This window comes from Amphibalanus amphitrite, unplaced genomic scaffold (genome assembly GCF_019059575.1).
Source record: "Amphibalanus amphitrite isolate SeventyFive unplaced genomic scaffold, NRLGWU_Aamphi_draft 000024F_arrow, whole genome shotgun sequence".
Lineage (NCBI taxonomy): Eukaryota > Metazoa > Arthropoda > Thecostraca > Balanomorpha > Balanidae > Amphibalanus > Amphibalanus amphitrite.
In genome coordinates, this window is record NW_024881520.1 from 1,263,762 (window position 1) to 1,285,661 (window position 21,900).

Sequence of the window (21,900 nt, forward strand, 5' to 3'; positions counted from 1 at the left end):
GAGGTCTCCAAGCCTAAAGAAAAACACAATCATCATCAGTAACCGTGGTCTGTGGCGAAATCATTGACTGGTTGGGAAGCTGGTGGGCGGCGGCTGACCTTTGTAAGATCTTTAGTCACACCGTGTGACGTCAACTGTTGGAAACGTCAGCGTCCCATTGAGGCAATACAACAAGGGCTAGGTTCTTTCCATTGTTGTCAGGCGACGGCGCTGCTAGGTGGCCCGGTAGACCGGGGACCCAGGAGCGTGGTGCCGTGTTTGAATTATGAGCCTGTTTTCGCGACGGAGCTCAGCCTTGGCTAAGGGTTTTACCTGCCAATTCGGTGCTATTTCCGAACGGAGCCGATTAACTGTGCTGTTATCAGCCAGTGAAATCTCTGTGCCAAGTCTAAATGCCGATCTTCTAGGGAATGCACCGTATCAGTCGATAAACACCGTGAAACGGGACCGAGAGAGGCGGTCGCGCCGTTAACAAAAATCTCGCCGCTAGATGTCACTAGTAGTTGAGCGCCTGAAGGTAGACTGTACCGCAAGGCTTGAGGCTTCTGCATCGCAGGTGCCGCTTCGTTATAGGCTATAGCTGTTAGGTAAGAGAGTAAATAGAGCAGCGGAGGGTACAAGATTTTGAACAGCTTCGTCTGCATATTTTGAAATTGTTTAGAGGTCTTTTTACCTATAGTTTGTGCGTGTATGGTTTGGCTGAACGACTGCGTCACAGTTCCGCGAGACGGTTGGTGGTGCCAATTTCTTCGTTTCGGCTGATGGTAAGTTATGCATAAACAATATGTGTAATTGAACACAGGACATCATGTATTCAAACAGGGAGTACAAGTACATTCAGACACCAACAGCCTGTTCTTACAAATATCCAATAGAAAATGACACATTTTGCGCTGACGTATTTAATGTCCACTCACAGTCATGTTGGCTTCAATCTGTGCCCGATTTATGGGTTGTATCCCTTTCGATCCTGGACGAAACCATCGCGACACCTCTTCAATTTGGTGCACTCAATGAACATAACCGGCAGTCAGGTCACACACGGTAGCAATAAAGTAAAACGCACAGCGTTCAGCCAATGGGCAAAACAGCGGATGCATGTCTATGCGTTCAGTCATTTAAGTACATTGTTGCCTTCGTCGTAAGCATAACATATAAAGGTATCTCGCATACATCTGCATGGCTGGATAGGTATAGTTAGCTTGTCAAAACATTTTGTTTTTATGGGCGAAACGAAGTTTTCATCTTCATAGCCGTGAGACCAATTAGCATACCTACAAATAGATATTCAAACATGGAGCGGTCTATTGATCGAGATCATTTTACGTATACGATATTAAATACAGGTATTCACTGGACTTTCAATATAAATCATAAACCATGCCATGCAACACAGCATTGGCATTTTAATATTATTATTGTTGATTATCCATCCACGGGCGTCATTATCTATCACGATCAATTAATTCGTTACAAATTGATATGCTAGTTAACTAGTTCGTGTCATCGTCTCAATGTAAAACATGTGGGTAACTTATGTCGTATTTGAAAATATGGTAATATTGAAATGAAACGAGTTAGACGAATTCCGAATGTTATGGTAGAAAAGGAACGCAAATGAAGTGCAGATGTGGCATTGATATTCTCGTAGCAGAGAGGAAGGAGTCGGCACGCATCCGGAAATCGTTGGCTTATTCCGAGCAATCAAATATTGGCTTGCCTTATGCTCCTAGTGGCAGGTGTTGGGAGGCTTCTGGTTCGACCGTTTGCAATTAGCACTGCAAATATTCGTTCGGTTTCACAACACATTCGCAAGCCTAGTCAATTTCTCAAAATTACGAATGCGTTTAACGATTGCTTTTTACTAAGCTTCTTAGACTGTGGGTACGATTTGTTCATATCATTGTCATGGAGGGCACCTAGCCCACCGCTTTTCGTAGGTGTCATTCACAATGCCTACATCGTTCAGTACAAGTTCACACATACAATGCAAGTTACACATAGTTCAAACACTCATGCGAACTGCACCGTTCGATAAGGGGGATACACACTTACCACACTATGTAGTTGGGGGTAGCTCCCTTCAGAAATACTGACAGCAAAGCAAGTAAGCCCGAGTCGGGCTGCGAGGTAGGTCGACCATAATGCAAACACTTTGCACCAATCCTCTCCACGGTTATGCCAGGCGAGAGCCGTCTCAGAAATTGTCACAAATCGCTGGCGCTGTCCGCAGCTAGCCAAAGTCTCTTGTATAAAAGGAGTCCCCGGAAAACGGGGTCGGCCGGCCGGTGCCCGTATAAAATATCAATCTGTCAGTGTGCGGCCGGCGGCGGGCGGGTATCGCACGCGCTGTGCGTCTCTGCAGTGCTGTGCTGGCGAGGATAGTCGCCACTCGCCGCCGCACCCCATGAGTATAAAATCGGCCACAGCTTCGTCCCGCCTGAGGCGCCTGTCCCGCACAAACAATATTTACACGACACTCGTCACCAAAGCTACTCCACTAGAAAGACATTCCAAAATCACTTCCTGCTCTGTGCGCGTGAGAAAAAGGCGCTGGCAACAGAAAACAGAGGCACAGAGAGAATAGGCAGCGCTGGAGCGCCGCTGTTGTACACAGTACAGACGATCTGCTGGCGTCAAAAGCTGATGAGCTGCCACTACATCGACACATTCGACTGCTCGAAACTCAACTAAGAAGCTCAGAAAGACAGCTGCTCCGAGGTACAAACGTTACAAAACGCCACAGAGGCGGCCGTTACCGAGTCCGGTCGTCGTCTCCGGCTCTCAGTCCGGCGCCAGTTCGACACGGCCTCTCAGAATGCTGGGACACCGGTCATCTGGCGCCGCACTCTGACGGCATACTGATGACGGTGTGGTTCAGGATCCAGTCCGACCCAGTCCGGCCCGGCGTCAGCGCACAGCCGCTCACCGAGCTGAACCAAGGCTTGGCTGGCAGACTCGGCACCGCACTGCCGCCTGGCGGCGGCGGCGGCAACTGCACGCTGGCTGTGAACCCACGAGGGGCCGGCTGTTCTCTCATCGGATGTACTTTTGGCCGGATAAAGTACACCGAATATCATACGGCCTTCTTGAGTTTCTTCTGACTCAGCAGGTACTGGCAGTCGTCGATGAGGAAGCTGAAGAAGAGAAACAGTGTTACAGGTTTGTACCAGCAGCCTATGTCGAACAATGGGAAGCCGTTACGATGGACTAAACGGTGATTTCCATTTTTTTTTGTGCTCAGCGCTTCTCACTGATCGCTGAGCTACACACAACCTATCGCACGATTTTGCGGGGTGAGTACTGGGTCGTGGATTCATCCAGACCTAGGTATACATGCGGTACGTTCAACTTTCCATTCAAATTATCACCGGTGAACCGGGCGCGGGCGAGGTCGGGTGGTGGGTCCGTGGTGTCATTCGCAACACTGCTTAGCGGGGCACTCGGGCCCAAAGCCACCCATTCAACCATTCGGACAAAATTTCTTAAAAAAAAAAAAATATCACTGCCTGAAGGCGTTTTAGGAACGAACTACACCAAGCAGTGACAGAGACGGACCACTTCCACGTGTGCTATAGAACCAGTAACCGGGGTTCTCTCACCTGTACCAGAGCAGCGGCAGGGGGAAGGTGCTCAGGTGCCAGAAGGCGTGTGCGTCCAGCACCCAGCCCAGCGGCGGGAAGTCGGCCGTCTCCAGCAGTATCGTCACCGATACCAGGATCACCGTCAGCGCGCACTTCCACACGTAGGTGCAGCGCGACCGCTGCTGGGCGCACCACACCAGCCATATCACCACGTCCACCGCGCCTGTGTGACAAACAAACATGGCATGACAAACATAACACGACAAAAAAAAAAACATATAGAGGCGCCTGACCTCAAGAGCAGCCACGTCCGGTCGGTTTCAACTGGAATAAACCGACACTCGACAGCCAACGCTTTACGATATGACTTTAGAGAAGAATCGTTTACCGAGGGGTTCGGGGCAACGGCAGTTAATCAGTGTAATCTTAACTCACACTACTTAATTGGATTTGATTATAAACTCATAGACGACAGGTCGTGCCGACCTAAGTTTATTTAGTGTAAAGAAGATGCAGTACGACTGTGAAACTTTGGACGGGTGCTGCCATAGGTGCATGGTCGGTACCCCTGATCACAGTGCACTCACCAACAATGATGTTGGCCTTCATGTTGTATCCGTAGTCGAACTTGACCAGCAGCAGGTACATGATGTGGTAGGCCATGAAGCCAATGCAGAGAACCGTCACTGATATTGTGGTGCAGGATAGCTGCGGACCCGAAAACCTGAAAATAACCACAAAATTAGTCACTTCTGCTGAGTGCGTCCTACTCGCTTACTAAATATATGACAGAATGTCATGAACATGGCGCCCATCTTCAATGAGATCATTTCATGTTCCCAGAACAGCTGCTTAGCTAATAGTTATTGATGATAACTGCACTGGAATGGATCTTCTTCATAAAAGCGATCGAAGGGGCAGCAGGAAGTGGGAAGTGGTCCGTAAGACGGGCAGCAGGAACAAGGTTGGAATATGTCCGAGTCCACATGACGTATATAACAAGTCGTTGGGGAGTTTCATAGGACGGTCGGTCGGCTTCATAGGGTAGTCGTCGGGGACACCCGTAGGCCGTCGGCCGGGCCACCATACACGTTTTACACGACTCGCTGAGCCGATCGAATTCGTGACGTCAGCGGCGGCGCGCCAGTGCAGGACGATTTGGGCCGAGCGACGGCTGGCGGTGCCTGGGCTAGTCGGAGCGACACTATGTTTTGGACATTAAGTGTTGCTACCTGACCTGACCTTGGATGACCTGGGACGTCGATTTCCACAAAATGCACGAAAAGGATATTGAAAAAACTATAAAATCAATCGTTTACCAGTAACTTTTATGGCCAGCTCGTCGCCTTTTAAGAACACACACAAATACACTCATGCGCTCCAGATATCCTCGTAGCAACAGCAGCGGTGTCACCGCCATCCCAGTGGCGGTCTGTGATTGGTGAATAGGCTTTCATCAGCGCTCACCGAATGCAGGCCGAGTAGAACGAGAACAGCACCATAGAGAAGGCGCAGAAATAGTCCAGCTTCTCTGTGATCTTGCTGTCCTTGGCATGGAAGACGCCCGACCAGAACCACGCGTTGATGCACACCTGGAAAGGAAAAGCACGTCAGAATGGATGATGGTGATGTCTTATGATAATGATGAAATAACATCCGGCAACGGCATGTACAGGGTGTCCCATAATTACCCGGACATTGTTAATTAGCGTATAAAATAAGGCAAACATGATTGCGCTTTTTTCTTTTTACCGTCCTATATAGTCAACTAGGGTGGCTGTGAAATAGCACATGCAATAGATACGCTTGTTACAAGATCAGCCGACAATGATGGAAAATGCCAGCCATTGCTGGTTTCAGTTGTTTTACGGGTCTCCCGAAACTGGGTGTAGGCCTGTTTTCTTTGACCTCTTGCCGGAGGATAATACGATCATATAAGATAAACTTGACATCAAAGTGTTCCCAGGCAATAAGGTATTATCCCCCAAAACAAAAATTTCTGCCTACGCCACTTTTGCTGCGTTTTTTACATCTGGAGTGGAGAAGCTCCATGTCTGAACATTGCGCAACCTTTGGCTTCCAACAGATTTGGTTTCCAAAACAAACCCGTTCATGGCCATTTGGCTCACGGCATCCAGTTTTCGCACTGGTAGAATATTACCGCAGTAGTACCCTGTGCTAACGGTTGTCTTTGGGCCATCATATCAAGCCCAATGAGTGCACGGTGGCTCAAAATGTCTCACAATTTGATTTTAGACGGGTGCCTGGCCGTCTCTGCTGTTGGGGCGTTGTAGCCATCTGACGTTCACACAAGCCTTTTTCGGGCGTTTCAAATGACAATACCTTCGTTAGACCACAAAGTGTGCCTCAATATACTGTTTTGTTATATATGTTATGTTTTTGGGATGAATTGTAGTGATTTGCGCTGCTTTTCCCGTAGTTTTCGCATATTTTTCTGGCGAAGGACCCCAAATTCCAAAATTTTGTCGAAGATAGTGGTGCAAAGAAGACTGATGTTTTGTAGATAATCCTGATCTATTGTTTAGCTAGTTTTTAGCTAGATCGGTGACGTTTGTTGCCTATGACAAGCAACCACTTGTTTGACAACTGGTGCATGGCCCTTTTTGGCCGAGCCCAAACTTGTCAATCAGGTTTATCTCTTGCTCTCTCTGGCTTCGTTAGCTGATATAATTGCGCTTTGCTCAATCCTAACTGCTTGCAGATGAGCTGCTGAAGCTCTCCAGCAAAAACCATGCCGAAAGTTCGCTTACAAAGTTGAGAACGGGAGTTGATTCACCATGGTTGCCTATTAGTGGCTTAAGCTGAAGACGGAAAAGGACTACTCTTACTTGACTCGGGATAATAATTGATTCGAGTCGTTACCGGCCACCAAAAGCACACAGTCCCCAATCTCGATAGCTAAGGGATATCTTATAAAAGTATGATGCTTGTATATCATTAGAAGCGAGCGCAGTCGTACTTTTAGCCAGAAAATAAATGTCCGGGTAATTCTGGGACACCCTGTATGTAGTTAGCTGTTTGAAAGTACATATGCAGCCGGCGACGAGAGACGGCCGAGCGGGAGCCTTAGTTTACAAAGATCACATCCTCCTCAGCAAGAAGGACATAAAAACTCTCGCCGTTCTTTGTTCGTAAGCATCCCCTGTTGCAAGACAAGGCCATTGAAAAGAGCTTTGCTATTTAAACATAGGCACAAAAAGTATTTAGATAAGTTTTAATCTGGAAGACATCCGTGACTATTTTGTGAACTCAATGCTCCTTGGGTTCTTTAATGATAAAAAGTTAAAGCAGCTAAAACCAGCCTCTCCAGTTCCCTGCCGCTGCTACCCGTCTCTCTGAGCTCCTGTCACTGACACTCGTGCCTCTTGGCCTTCCCAGCGCCACCCTCCCCTCCTGCCCCGTACACGTCAGACGGCGGATCACAAAGGCGTCTTATAGAGCCGGCAGCCGGCGGCGGCTCCAGCAGCCGGTCCCCGTCGTTTTGTCAGTTTTTGTCCGCGTTTTAGCCGACGCCCCTGACTAATAACGGCAGCACAGCGCTGAGCCGTCCTATAACGCCGGTCGGTGGGCCGTCTTATGATGCTGGTCCAGAGCAGAAAATACGACGAGCCGGATGGCGCCAGTCAATAGCAGAATCTTATCCGCATTGTTTTGGCATTTTTTAGCTCCGTCATCGGAACAAGATGTTTAAATATACCGTTATTAGTGTTTTTTATTAAAAGGGATGATCATTGCACAATGCACATGCTCACGGCAAAGCTTTATGCGTCTACACGCCCTGCAGTTTTATACAACACGGTTTATATAAACCTTTGCAGACTTAGATACTGCAACTCTCATCCAGCTAAAGAATCGCCAACGATTGGCGAACACCATTTCAAGGTTACCTAGCTGGATCCCAATAGCCGTTTTGGAAAACAATACCAGACGAAAGCCCATCTAAAACGTGCACGACTGGCGAGTGACCTTGGGTTACACAATCTACACGTAACCCCATAAATAACGTAAAAATTAAACGGTAGCCTGAAAATGGTATCCAATCGAACAAGACAAAAAAAAAAACGTAAAGTTTAGCGGGAAAACCGAAAATTTCATTTCGCTGAGCATAAATAGCTCAAAGTAATCAATGTCCGACCGTTAGGCATGTCCAGAAATGCGTTGCAAAAGTAATTACCGGCTTGTTACCGGCAATGACAAGAAGGTCGGCTTTCCATTATTGAATAGATTTCATAATGAATTTCCATTACTGCCAGTTAACCGTTCACGACAATCGTCATCCCATCTACCACTTCAATGTTGTAGTCATTGTTGACACTAAGTCTGATTAATTGTTATCGAGCAGTATGACTTCCGGGCCTATTAAAAGGGATAAAATTAGGCGTATGATAAGAAACATTATGATCGTGCAAATAAATGAGTGCAAGGACAAAACAGAATCGAAAAAGACCCAAAATAGGTAGGGTAGACCGGGGCAAGTCGCCCCGCCGAGGTAAAACGCCTCACCGATGTTTCTCGGAACTGGCAAGGTTCTGGGGAAACATTCTCTCTTCTTTAAAACGTGCACTATATGATCATTATATGAGCAGACTGGAAAGATATTTTGATAACTCTTTAGGGAGATATAGCCAAAAATTTGTTTTTGGAGTGATTTTTATGTTTTGTAGTCAGATTATGCATCATAGCGTTCTTTTATGGTTCACATCAGGTTATCGACTTTTATGTATTTTGAACAACTATTGTCTAACGCTTATAATGCTGGGTTGGTCCGTTTTAAATTATGCCTTGCTGGAGTGCAAGGCGTTGTTCTCTGACCAAACTACGTGATGGGGTAAAACGCCCCAGTAGGTCGCGGGGCAAAAAGCCCCATGGGGCGTTTTACCTCATGTGTTGTTCCGACTACCCACTTCCTAATGTTCGGTTGCTGGCGAACAGTAAGTTTCTATGCAATTTTATGTACATTTCTCAGCAAAGTAATGACAAAGGAAGTATTGTGTTAACATTTGCATTGCAATAATTTATTATTTGGCCTTATGAGGCAGGTGAAAAACCTGTACATACAATAGTGTCATAGCTGAACACCTGACAGGATGGAAGGTGCTAACTTCAGTGCCGTGCCTCCCAAGGTCTAAAGGGCCTCTCATATAAGATTTAGTCAACTAGCATGTTCAATCTTTAATCTAGAGTATGGGGCGTCTTGCCCCAGGCCGTGGGGCGTTTTGCCCTGGGGTTGGGGCAAAATGCCCCATTTGCAGTTGCTTCACAAATCACTTCCTAGCTGGGAGTCCGATCATAAGTGAATGAATTTGAGGGGTGGAATTTAAAGTAAAATGTCCAAAGAACGCATTGAGCACAAATTTGGCCTTCCAGGTGATGTGGGACAAAAGTTATGTAGCAAAATAAATTATCTGGGGCGTCTTGCCCCAGGCTACCCTATAATAAGCATGTTGAAGTGTGAATTCCTTGAAAGCAGAAGGATAGGTATATATTTATTTCCTTTTTTATTTTGTATATTCCTTCTCTGACCAGTGTGATAAGGATTTTAGTGCGATTATTGCTAAAGTTTGGTATTTTCCTGTTCAAAACGGGCAGTGAGAATGTCGCCTGAAAATCTGAGAAATTTGCTCATTCCATTCCTACCTCATATCTACACGCCTATGCCTCTGATCAATGACCAAACATTTTGTACATCTGAGCCATGGCTTTCAAGAATGTAAATCGACTTCGACAGCGATCCATTCAGTGCCTAACAACACTTGTCCTGGGGATCGAGCGCCCGAGCGCGCCGCGCGGTCCGTCGCCGCCGTTCCTGGTAGTATGTTATCGGACACGTCACCGCTGTCGGCCATTTCCTGGAACGGGGCGCAGGTGTGGGACACCGCAGGGCCCCCCACGGGCGGGTCACCGGCCACCGCTACCGGGAACCCCCCCCCCCTCCCACACACACGGTGTTTGTGTGTCTGACGAATGCCCGGGTCTGGTCAGCCGGAGACTTCGGCGAATTACGACCCCCGCGCATCGAACCGGCTCTGTTTCTCGATGAGTAATCACGCGGAGACTCGACGAGTTCCAATCAAAGCGAGTTACTCGATGGGGCTGTTCCAAGAAGCCAATTTTGCAGTGTTGCCATGTTGTTTGTCAGAAATGCCTCATATGCCTTGAGAGAGGCATTGTTATCCGAAACATCAAACGGTCATATGAAAAGGCATACTTTCCGTTCGAGGAAGTAGTCGACACACCGCGGTGCCTCTCGCATTATTCGTCGAATAACATCGACCCGTTTGATTCCACTGCTGCCAGCGCGCCCCATGCGGCCGCTTCTGGTCGTTCGCGGCTACACGATTCCCAATAGTTGTCATGCATTGATGCCCGTCAAACAGAGGACAGGATGACTCGGCTGACGGAAATGCGAGGCGATAAACTGATGCCGTTACGTGACGTGACGTGAGCGGGGGTCCTCAGCGGCTAACATCAGGACCATGCCGGTCTCCACGCTTACAACCTCAGATAATGCCATTTCCAATGCCGCCAGTCCCAGCAAACCCAGTCATGCCGCTGCTAGACCCAGCCGTATCGGCCTCATTGGCAACAAAACGGGATATGTTGTCCTCAGCACTGCTCACCAGTCACTGTCCTCAGCACAGCACTGCTATATATCTGAGGCATGCTAAGCTTTCAAGGATTGTGAATCCGTCCTTCTGAGACGAGGTCTCAAAAACCGGCGACCTGCAGTTAAAACTCCCAATTAAAAGGTCATTTAACTCTCTTAAAGAAATGCACTAGCCTGAAGGGCGTCCTTGAGGCGGCACAAAGCCTCTGGCCAGACGGCACAGTCGACTGACCGGCCGGAGCATTGAGTCGGTCGTGCCGCCCGTCACGGCACTTCCGGCGACGGCCGGACACGCCGCACGCGACGGTCGGCTCAGCGAGGATTGAACGGTGGCCGGACAGAGTTCCGCCCCAGCCGGACTGAACACGATAATCCAGATGGACTGAACAGTCAGCAGTCGCGACCCTAGATGGTCGCTGAACACCGTCTCAGAATCTATATAGAGAAATACTGAACGGAGAAAATTGCTACAATTATATTTCTAAGCGGTACATACACTGAGTGGTGCCCAGGATCTCGCATATAGCAGAAAAGACAAAACTTTTTCCGCTGAATTTCCATTAGATTGTTGCAGCTCATATTCTGCATTCCCAAGCACACCCAGTGAAGTTGGTGCCGACATCACAGAGAGCACAGCTGCTCCGCTGAGTCTGGCCCTGGTCGATACCTCACATCACTGAGCAGCCTCCTGCCGAGTGAATGGCAGAGGGCGGTCACCGGCGCAGTGCCGCGGCGCACCGGCGCGGTCTCCGGCTACCGGTACGTTTTGCCGGGAGCTGGCCGGACCTTATTGCCTCAGCCTGTGAGAATGACCTTCCCACCCGGTCTGTGAGCACCGGCTTCCTTTAGTGAGTACCAGCCTGCGGCTTACATCCTCTCCCCTATAATATGTAGGATGCCGGTTTATGTGTTTCTTCTAAATTGTCGTCTGATCTGACATCCATTCAAAGCGAAGCTGGCTCCGTGTTCGGTCGTCTATCCAGTCTTGTTATGGCCCACGGACCAACACAACTCAACCCAACACGGGCCAAGTCAACTCCCTGTTCAGTGTTCAGTGCCGGTGACGACTACAGCAAAGTCAGCAGCACACATGTTAGCCTCCGGACTGCGTCTCTCTGTTTGCAAGAAATTGGTAGCAGAACGACGGCTGAGCGCGTGCGAGCGCCGAGCAGAGGCCCAGCCACGTGGCCTCCAAAACAAAGAGCGCTGACAAAGGCAGTGCGGAGCCCGGCGCCGCGCCGGCTCCTCAACAGGTGCACGGCGTCGGTCGGTCGGTCGGTCGCTCTGCCGGCGGCGGCCTGACGCGTGGGTGGAATCAATACCGGCTCGGGCGTCACCGGCCGCGCGACGAGCTGCACCGGCACAGCTGGCGCCGGAGCTGGCACAGCCGCGCTCTGACAGAGCTTATCCCTGATTATAACTCGTCCCTCAGAGCTCGTTTCGACCGCTCGCCAGAGGTCATCGGGAGCACTGCTCAGATGTCCTCCTGACCTCAACTCACAATTCCTCCTGGCCTCTCCTCACAAATCCTCCTGGCTTCTTCTCGCAATTCCTCCTGTACTCTCCTCACAATTCCTCCTGACCTCTCCTCACAATTTCTCCTAACCTCTCATCACAATTCCTCCTGACCTCTTCTCAGAGTTCCTCCTCACATCTCCTCAAATTTCCTCCTGACTTCTTCTAACAATTTCTTCAATTCCTTCTGACTTCTCAGAGTTCCTCCTGACCTCTTCTCAGAGCTCCCCTGACATCTCCTCGCAATTTCTTCTGACCTCGCCTCAGAGTTCACCTGCACAGCCTCTCTTCATGTAGGTTCTTCTGACGTTGCCTCAGAAATCCTCCTAAGCATTTCTGCTAGCGCCTCATATAGCAATGACCTTCTTTAGCCTTGTATCTTTAGCTGCAGCACACTGACAAATCATCTGGGAGTGTTATGTAGTAATCGGATACCAACGTACTTGGTCACGGTAATGGTTCTCTTCTATCGTTCAAGAACACATTCAATCAGAAAGTACTCGACAAGGACGGTCGCATCGAGAAAGGACCGTTACAGGCCAAATAAAGTTATCATTAGGATGCATGCATTATAAGCATGCGGCACGCTTCCTTGACTATAAGTCATAGGCGGCGGAACGGGGAGGTCACCGGGGCATCGTGCCTCCCTTTGATTTTGGCATTTTAACATTAGCCCTATGGGCGTTGTATGGAAAGAATGGGACCAAAAGTCGGCAGTGTCCCCCCCCCTTAATTGGAGGTGTTCCGCCGCTACTGCTGCAAGTTCCTCATGCGTGTCGAATTCACAACTTCAAAGTCAAATGAACTTCAAGTAGGTATCCGTTTAAGTAATCCTAATTATTCCTGCGGGAGCTGAATATAGCCTTCCCCAGTACGTGCATCGGTTCGAGCTTCCTCTTCGCTCCCACAGTTTGTGCCGGGGCGAGTTCAGCTCCAGCTGAGCTCCAGAACACGGTTCCAGCGACAGCAGCCTTCTCTTTGTGGCGCACCAGGCACCAGAAAGTCAACGGCCCAAGTTGGCTTCGGTTGTGCCAATCCGGCGCACACGTCGTCGCCTCCCGACCACCGCGGCAGTCATAAAGCTTCGTTCCGCCGTCGCCAGCACAAAGACGTCACAGTGTAATTCACCTTTACTGCACCGAGAGCGCAGCTGGCAGCTACCGCCATACGGTCCACTTACATACAGCTCTCAGAGCTATTAATGTCCTTCTCGGTTACACTCATCCGCTGCTCGAACATCGAGGAAGCCATTGAGTAGCTGATGTATTTACAAGTAACCATGTGCTAATTTTGGAATCGGCTTTGGCCTTCGTGACTCATAGATGACGACGTACAGTGATGTCTTTTTTCGTCATGAGTCATTGCTGCCCGTATCTTTATGTGAAATATTTCTAAACTTTACAGTGAGTACCTAATAAATTCAGTGGATGCGGACACTGAGACATTTTTTTGTGCTTATCCAAGACGGGCAATAATGCAAATTTAACGCGAGCAGTGGATATTCTCAGAAAATACCTACCGCATCCGTCCCTACACATGTGGCGTGTCGAATCGCTGCCCCACAATGGCCCGGCGCAGCCGGATATTCATGGGGTCATGCATAGAGGACTGGCGATAAAAATAGTGTCCGTTCCGTGCCGATGGGTGGTGGCCAGAGTGGGAATCCGTCGATCATCCGAGCCGTCACCCACACACCGTCTTGTTCTGAGGGAAGTTCGGTGACGACCGACGCGGCGGTTATCCTTTGGGGTCGTCTTTATGCAGTCAGTCTTATTTGCCTTGTTCCCAAGTCATGCGGTACAGTATACCTTCAGGCGTAAACAGTAGTGACATCTAGCGGCAGCGGTACAATATACGTTTGGAGACGTGCGGTACAGTATACCTTCGGGTGCAAACCCTAGTGATATCTTGCGGCAGCGGTACCACATATACGTGTATGTAGGTTTGGAGATCCACGCCCCGCGGCACAGCATAACTTCAGGCGCAGACTGCAGTGACATCTAGCGGCAGCTTTGTAACTTCAGACAGGTGAGGCTCGGCGGGACAGAACACTGCGACGGGGTGGGATCCTGCCGTTTATACCACAAGCACACACACACAACCTTCCTTCTGGGTTGATGGGAAGTGGATATAACTGTGAATGCTTTGGTAATGTAAACGTTGACGAGACATAAGCAGTCGCTGAAAGTGAACAATATCAAATATTACAAAATACCGTACTTAAGCCGGCGCACATCGCTTAAATTATGACCATTCACTTCCGCCCCCTTCGTTGTACATAAAGTCGCCCGCACTGAGCTTCGCCATCACGCTGCCTCTGAACTTCAGCAGAGTGGTGGACCTACATATTGATATACGGGACGTGCTGAATGTCGAGTCGCACTGTACGTAGGTACTGGCCGTGGGCTGCGTTTGGACTCAGGAGCTCAGCCGCTCCGATGGACGGCGAGCACTGAGCGCTGCCATTAACCTATACCCGTCTCGGGTGGCAGCTATATACTGCTGCCCGTTTACCAGTCTCAAATCCGTCTCCGGTGATAGCCCTTCACTAGTCACCGATAGCCGGGGAACAGGTGGCAGGGCGCCGCCCAGTGCGTCACCACACGTGTACAGGAGGTGACCTTTGGTCACCAAAGGCGTGCTCAGCAGGCCAGTGGTGGCACGGCCGCGCTTTCCGAAATAGATGAGAGTCGACTGCAAATTGCGCTATCGACCGCGCATGGACGTCAGAGCGCACGTCCAGCCGGCCAAAAATAGCGGCCGCCACCGAAAGCGGCCGGTCTCAATGGGTGCACGCAGGGCGCTCGGCAGTGGCCGGTCGATGCTGAGCCGGGGATCGACCGGCACTGCCGCCGGCCCTGACCTCAAGGTCACCGAGCGGCCGTCACCGCCGGCGCATCGCTGCAAACTTCACCGGAAATGGCCGCCTGCCTCACTGCAGTCGCTCAGAGGCGCGGGCTACATCCCCGGCGAGACAGAAATGCACGCGACAGCTGGTTTCGTCAGAGACAGAAGCCACACCAGCATATGTGGCCATTGGCCAAGGAACGGCCTGAGATGTCAGCCGTTATCAGCCTAGCCAGGGCTACCCCTGAAAGCTCAGAGACATCGGCTACACTTTGATCGTCCGTTCATAAAACTGCGGGGTACCCCGGATACATGAGGGCTGGTCATAATTCAAGTAATTTGCAAAAACTGGGAACACCTATTTCCATCGTAGCAGGCTGCCTCAGATTAAATAAGTGTCATCTCAACATTTAGGGAGTAGATAACAAACGCGTTCTTTATCCTATAGGTCACGGTAAAACATAAGTTTGATAATGAAACTGATTTCTCGGCTCTTCAATGTAGGTAAGCCTAGATAAATGCAATAAAAAATACTTTTCTGATAAACACATTTATAAAGCGGCTGGGACAGCGCTGCTACGATGTTGATCACGCCGGTAACATAATTGCTAACTATGAACAATGGAGCACCAGAACGGAGCACCAGCAGAGTCACAACAGAACGTCTAAATGCTGACGCTGTCATGGCTTTCATCACGCGAACTGCTCGGCTAAACAATGGATCGCTGCCCCTCAATTGACAAAGACATAACCGCAAACGAGCAGACGCCGACACGTGGTAGCTAGCGTGCTATATTTATCGTCCCCATCAGGATTGTGATTTATCGAGCAACCACTCACAATAGGTAGGCATGAAAATTGGATGTTTTCTTTTTAACAAAACTAGGTTACGTATGAGATGATAAAGGCGTAAGAAAGATAAACGAGGAATGAAGCATGTTTGTATTGAAATTTGGAAGGCGTCACTAGTATATGTTTCTCGGTTTGCAAAGTGCATACATAATACATATGCTTGTATATAATAGACTTAGCCGCCTTAGATTTCAGATGTGATTAGTCACCAGCCGGCAACCATGGAAGGGAGGCTTCTCTGGAAGCTCACTCAATCCTCCATTAAATGGCCGTTCACAACAGCGGATACTTGGCATAGAGATGACGAAAGGCAAACACAAGCGTTCTAAATTTTGTCAGACCTTCTTGAAAACGGTAGTCCACCCGTCGTCCCTCGGCAGATGGCGGTCTGCCTCGTGCAGTGTCGTCCCTCTGGGACAGAGGAGCCGTTTGTTTCGAATCCACCGATGAGAGTCGGTGCTGGGACGTTGGTCCAATCCTCACTGACCTTTCCAGCACCGTGCCACCGGTCGGCTCTCGCTCTCCACTGGTAACATTCCCCCGCTGCTCAGGTGTACATTCTAGTCAGTTTCACACAGCTCGCTGGTGTTTCTCAGCCAGATCCGCGCGGCAGTGCCTCCATCACAGCCTGCCAGACAGCTTACTCTTCACTTTCCACTGCCGATTGCTCTTAGGTAGCTCCCTCCTCCAATGCGTATTGCGTAGTGCAGCCACAAAGTTCCCTCCTGAGGCCTTGCACTAAGCAAAGTTATCTGCTAAACAGCTCAATGAATCCATGCCACGGTGCCTCCCTCCTGGCTCCCAGCGTTGCTATATCACACGCCATCACAACCGTGACACCGTGACAGCGTGTTACGGTGTCAAACGCCGCTGTGATGGCGTGTCACGGTGTCACAGTGTCACACTCGGCTGACCTCGGTCCGCCGGTCGGTGAGTGGCACCGGCGGTCACGGCGCCGCTGCCGCCTTTATATCCCTTTCGGCGCCGCTCTCATCACATTTTACAATGGCAATATCCATCGGAAGTTGCGAGCGGGCCCATACGGGCAGCCCGGCCAGCATCGACAGCCGGTTCGCGGAACCGAGCCGCCAAACCGGCACAACTCGAGTGTGACCTACTGACGCCCGATCGCCAGCACTGCTCGAACACAGGAATGCATTAAGTTCTCTGCCAACGTTTTATATTAAAACCCTTCCCAGTAATATATCACCTATAACATTGCGTCTTGATTTAAAACTTTTTTATTGTAAATAATCCCGAAAAAGAGAAGCTCGTGTGAGGTTGAGATGATATTTTTTAATGTTTTGCAAGTCGTACGGTATGCGTTTATACTTTTCATGCATGAAAATACGTGATACCAATTAACGGTCAAAGTAAGTTTGATTCAAGCATTTAGCGTTCACCGTTCCATATTAAAGAGGAGCATGGATCCCGCTGCATGTGCCGTGCACCAGCAGAGGGAAGTATCGATCGGTATGCCTATGAGTTTGTGTACGAGTGCGGAGTGATCTACTCACCAGGCTGTAGGTGACCCAGAGCCAGTAGAGCGGCGCCTGGCGCGGCACCAGAGACGTGAAGCGGCGCAGCATCAGCACGTGGCCCAGCAGGTTCAGTATGGAGAACAGGGCACTGGCCGGCTCCTGCATGCTCAGCCACCGCACAAACGGCCACTGCAGCACGCAAGGAGTGTTAGTAACAATGGATCAGACGCCATGGATAGACGGTCACCGCGGAAACGCATGACAGAAACGCTGCACACAATGGATAAACGGTCACGGCGCACTCGCGTCAGTAACACAGCATTATTTACTGGACAAGTGGCCAACATAGGACACACACAGAGCACGTATTTGAGATCACATGAAATGGGTATAAAAGCGCTAAATCTTATCTGCGCTTTTCTCATTGTTAGCCATTCCCTTTCAGACAACAAGCTGTTTTCTAGTTTCTTACTGCTATATGACTGCAATGAGTTAACTAGTCCCGTTGACCCTACCTTGCCATAAAATTGCGGAACGTCGATTCCATTTTCCACAAAGGCGTCGACCGTGGTCCACATACACTGGTATTTACAATTGTCGGGACATGTCCAGAGCAGTCCCCTTGCCAGGCCTGTAACAAAAGGATTGTCGGATCAGCAGGGCACCGGCTACTGACCTACTGCATGGCATGTGTACTCCGTCACTCGGAGACACGATTTTTTTCTTTTAAGCCCGTGGAAGCTAATTAAAAGATTTTTTCGCTTTTTTCATTAAATGTGTACTTTCTGACCTATCGGCTATCACAGACTAATCGAAAAGGTACCGTTACCCTGACCTGCATCAGCTCATGTCCATGACCCACAGACTACATGACTTTTGCGACGCATCTGATCATTGACACAACAATTCAAAGATGAAACGTCTTCGAGCACCGACAAGAGCCCATATAACAAAATTATCAAATATACTAAGTGCTGTGCACTGTGCGTGCATTTGTAACTTTACGACTTTAGAGAGGATTAATGCGTCCTCTAACGTGAATGAATGAAAACCGAAAGGTCACCGGGGTCGCGAGACGCCATATGGATCCTTGTAAGGCTGGGATACTGGCTCAGACCGTGCACGCACCAACGCGCCGCTGATCTTTTCGCAGACGGATAATGACTGGCCGTGGACATGCTACCTGCAGCAACACTGGCGCATCCGGCTACATAGGTATATTGACAAAGGCTCAGATCTGCTCAAAGAGGCGTGATTTCATTCATTGGACTGGTCAAAATCAATACAGATTTCTTATTTGATGCTAGAAATCCGAAAATTTTGCAGAAACTTATGTAATACACCAACGTCAGCAATCGGTGAGAGCCTCTACATCAGCACATGTCGCTGAAGCAGCTAATCCTTTGTTTAGCTGCGCGTCTTGGACTGCTCTTTAGTCAGTGCTCTTACCTTCCGACTGGGTACAGTTGATTTTGACACACTTGGCCAGACACGACTGAAAGACGTGCGCCCGGTCGCCGGGCGAGCCGAGCGCCGGCCGAGCCAGCAGTACCAACACGACTGCCAGCAGCGGTGCGGCCCAGCGGCGGAGCATCGCGTGGCAGACCGACCGACCCGGGCGCCGCACCGGTCACCACTGACTCTGCCGTCGCCGCCGACGACCGGCCGCCGCCGCCACCCGCAGCACAGCCAACAAAGACGATCGATTGCCGGCGCCGCGCCGCTCGGGACGAGCACGCTGAATGAACGAACACAGAGCCGCGCCTCGCCGCCGCGTGCAGAAGGCACGTGGCCGCAGCGGGGGACCCGGGAGACCGGCGGCACAGAGAGCAGCCGCTCTGGTCAGCTGGGCGGTGGTGTCAGTTCATTGTCAGCTGTATCAGCTGGGTACGTGTCAGCACGGTCAGCTGGGGATTGTGTCAGACGAGTGTCGGTCGCATCAGCTGCAGGCGGCGGTTTTGTTCATTTAGCTAAGCTGATGTCCCACCTATCCTCTGGGTTGTGTTCCTGACCCGGTCAGCCGTATAGGCACTGTTTGGTGAAGTCATTCTCTTCTCCCCTTCGCCCGCACGCTGGGTCCCTACTGTGGCGCCCGATCAGCTGATTCTCTCCAGACCGACCCGTATCGATCCGAGCGGACTTCTCGGAAACATTTGAGGACCGCCGAGGTTTACGAGGATAACCTTGACGTTTTTCATAATTAATTCCCGGGATTGGGTCAAACAAGCCATCAAGGCAGACAAAGAGCTAAAGGTACAACAAGAAGTTATTGTGATAGACGTTAAAAATGCATTAATATTCTACGTTTTATTATGAAGTACAGGGAACGAAGACAAAATGAAGCGAGTGGATGCAACGGATGCAAATATTAGATACAGCTCCTTTACATAATGTTGACAATGGTTGCTGTTTTATCTGCAAGAAATTCTAAAATATAAACCCGTTTTAGATAAAAACTGCTCGCTGAACGTTTGTGGTCCGGCCGCCGAAGACAGCGCGGCGGGCGGCTTCTTACTGCATCTCCACCTGGCTGGGTAGACTGCACCGCACTGCGGGGACGCTCGGCGGTACAGTCTACCCATACAGTATACGCATTACGCGCAGTCCGAGACGGCGCGGCGGAAGGCACGAGCCGTGAACGGTGAACTGATGACGATTCTGGCCCAATCATATAAAGTCGACGGGTCCTTGCAGGCTGGGGCTAGTGCCTCAAATGTTGGTGTCAGCTTGCATTCCGCAAAGCTATTTTGTTACGCAATATGCATTTTCAAAAATGTATAATGCTAAATGCAGCCTCGACGTAGGTAGGCCGTAGCGTCGCTTCGCTACAATACGAGAAATACCTACCTTGTCCTTCAAGTTATTTTTCATAGTTTCCTGGGAATATGCAGGCATAAGTCCAGTATGTATTATTCTTCGTCACCACAAAAAACCAGCGTCACCATTGCATGACATGACAATACCTCCACAGTTATCATATAGCTATAACAGGTACCTACATGACATCGATACATATAGCACCCATAACCTTGACAGCAACCAGTCCATTCAAGATAGACAATACCGCCTATGCATTGACAGCGTGGAGCTGCGGTCACAATCACGTCGGCTTAGCGTGGATCCCATCTTACCGAGCACAGCCAAGGGAAGAGCACTAAAAGTCACAGAAACCGGAAAAGTGGGTACCGACCGATCGCGATAATGATGTCGGATGTGACGAAATGGCATTTGTGACGCTGCGCATCGAAATCACCGCTTGCACTATCTGATCTGACGACTTTTAACTCTGTACCTTTTAACTCGCAGCCCCAGTCACAGAAAGATGATAACATGTGTAAGCCGTACACAAATCGCGTCACATCTAACCCGTGGATGCTATGTTGCACAATCTGTGGAATGTAAACACGGACGACCCATGAATATCTGTTTGGATGTAAGAATCACGAGCTCACCCAAGTGCAGGCCAAAAGTCCGCCGTTGACGCACGGATCATCACTTGTTGATCTGCTCGATAATCCAGTCTATGTAGTCAAAGACGCGTGTGTAGACGGCTAATCTCATGCCGCAGACAGAGGGGAATGAGAAGATGCCCGTCTGGAAGATAGTGTCGAACCGATTTGTGACCATCAGTGGTCCGCCCGGGTCCCGGGGGCATGTTCTGATATCGCTGGGCCTTTCGCCGACGCACAGCCGACTGGGCAGGCTGCGGCGGAAACGTCTCTCACAGTGAGACATATTGACGATCGGCAGCCGCGCCCGCTGCACCACCGGACTGAAGGAGCTGACATTGGTGCGCCACCAGCCGACGATGGTGCCCATCTGGTCGGGTGTAATGTCTGTTTGGTTGGGGTCACCCAGCGCCGAGATATTGGTCGGTAAGCATATCGGCTGGATGAACTCGGTAAAGGTAACCTCGCGTGCCAGCCGCACCACGGCGATGTCATTGGGGAGAGCCAGCTGACGGATGTTCTGGAAGTCCGGGTGCGGGAAAATGGCCTCGATGTCGACGGTGATCGGTCTGTCGGCACACGTGGACGTGGTGGGCCCGAAAGACAAACAGTCGATTTCGCTGTCGAAGTCGAGCTCGCCCAACACGACGGCGACGGGCGTCAGCTCGTTGGACTCGGGGGTGCTGAGAAAGCTGACGCAGTGAGCCGCCGTCAGCACGTGTCGCGATGTGATGAGCGTGCCTCCACAGCCGTGCTGGAGCCCCGAGTCGGTCCGCGTCTTGGTGTACTGGATGGACACCATCCAAGGAAACTCTCCGATTACAGCGACGTCACCGCCAACCACTTTCGAAAACAACCGGGAACCGCAGGTGGGCGGCAACGGCAGCTGCACCCGCGGTGGCTGCGATGTGCGTGTCTCTTCGTTTTGACAGCAGATCTGGATCCGGCCGCTGGCCAACTGAGAACATTTCGCAACGAGACTGCGCAGTCGCTGGACGGCCGGTGTGTTGGGACGGGCTGAACGGGCCAGTCGCTCCAGCTCGGGACAGTCGGAGAGACTGCCGCACACGCCGCCGGTGCCGGCCTCGTCCACCGTGCACGGCACCTGATCGGCGCCGGCGGCGGCTGCGACCAGAGCGCAGCACACCAGCAGCGTCACAGCGCGCACCATCGCGGGGTGGTCCTCCCGGCGCGACGGTCACGGGTTGACTGACAGCGAGGCGACGGCCGCGGAGCTGGCGGCGCCGGCATCAGAGGTGCACGGCCGTTGCACGGCGACAGATCCACCGGGGTACCGGTGGGTTGGGTATCCGTTGGAAGCTGCTGCCGCAAGGCGTCAGCACTGCAGTTGAGCGGAATGAAACGCGTGGCCAAAAATTAAACTTTTTAAGTGACTTAGCTGGCAGCTGCTAGTCATTTATCATAAGTGTTAATTCACCGATGCCGGCCTTATAGGCTTCATCAGCATAGTTTACCCCGATTATATAATATGGCTTATAATGGCTACAACTGAACAGTGACCATTGTCCAATGTAGAGTGCAAA

General features: G+C 50.5%; 2 protein-coding genes across 2 annotated transcripts; both read right to left on the bottom strand.

Moving 5' to 3' along the window:
- Positions 1-787: 787 nt before the first annotated feature.
- Positions 788-18,545, bottom strand: LOC122393142 (post-GPI attachment to proteins factor 3-like). The gene is made up of 7 exons (XM_043388825.1): positions 18,357-18,545; positions 17,423-17,538; positions 16,944-17,096; positions 5,052-5,176; positions 4,172-4,308; positions 3,603-3,807; positions 788-3,137 (listed from the first exon to the last, which is right to left on the bottom strand). Exons 1-7 carry the CDS (start codon positions 18,499-18,501, stop codon positions 3,077-3,079), a joined length of 942 nt encoding a protein of 313 aa, XP_043244760.1. The 5' UTR covers positions 18,502-18,545; the 3' UTR covers positions 788-3,076.
- A 1,252-nt stretch (positions 18,546-19,797) lies between these two features.
- Positions 19,798-21,572, bottom strand: LOC122393143 (serine protease easter-like). Its single transcript, XM_043388840.1, has one exon. The coding sequence runs from the start codon at positions 21,525-21,527 to the stop codon at positions 20,400-20,402; it is 1,128 nt and encodes a 375-aa protein (XP_043244775.1). The 5' UTR covers positions 21,528-21,572; the 3' UTR covers positions 19,798-20,399.
- Positions 21,573-21,900: the final 328 nt, after the last annotated feature.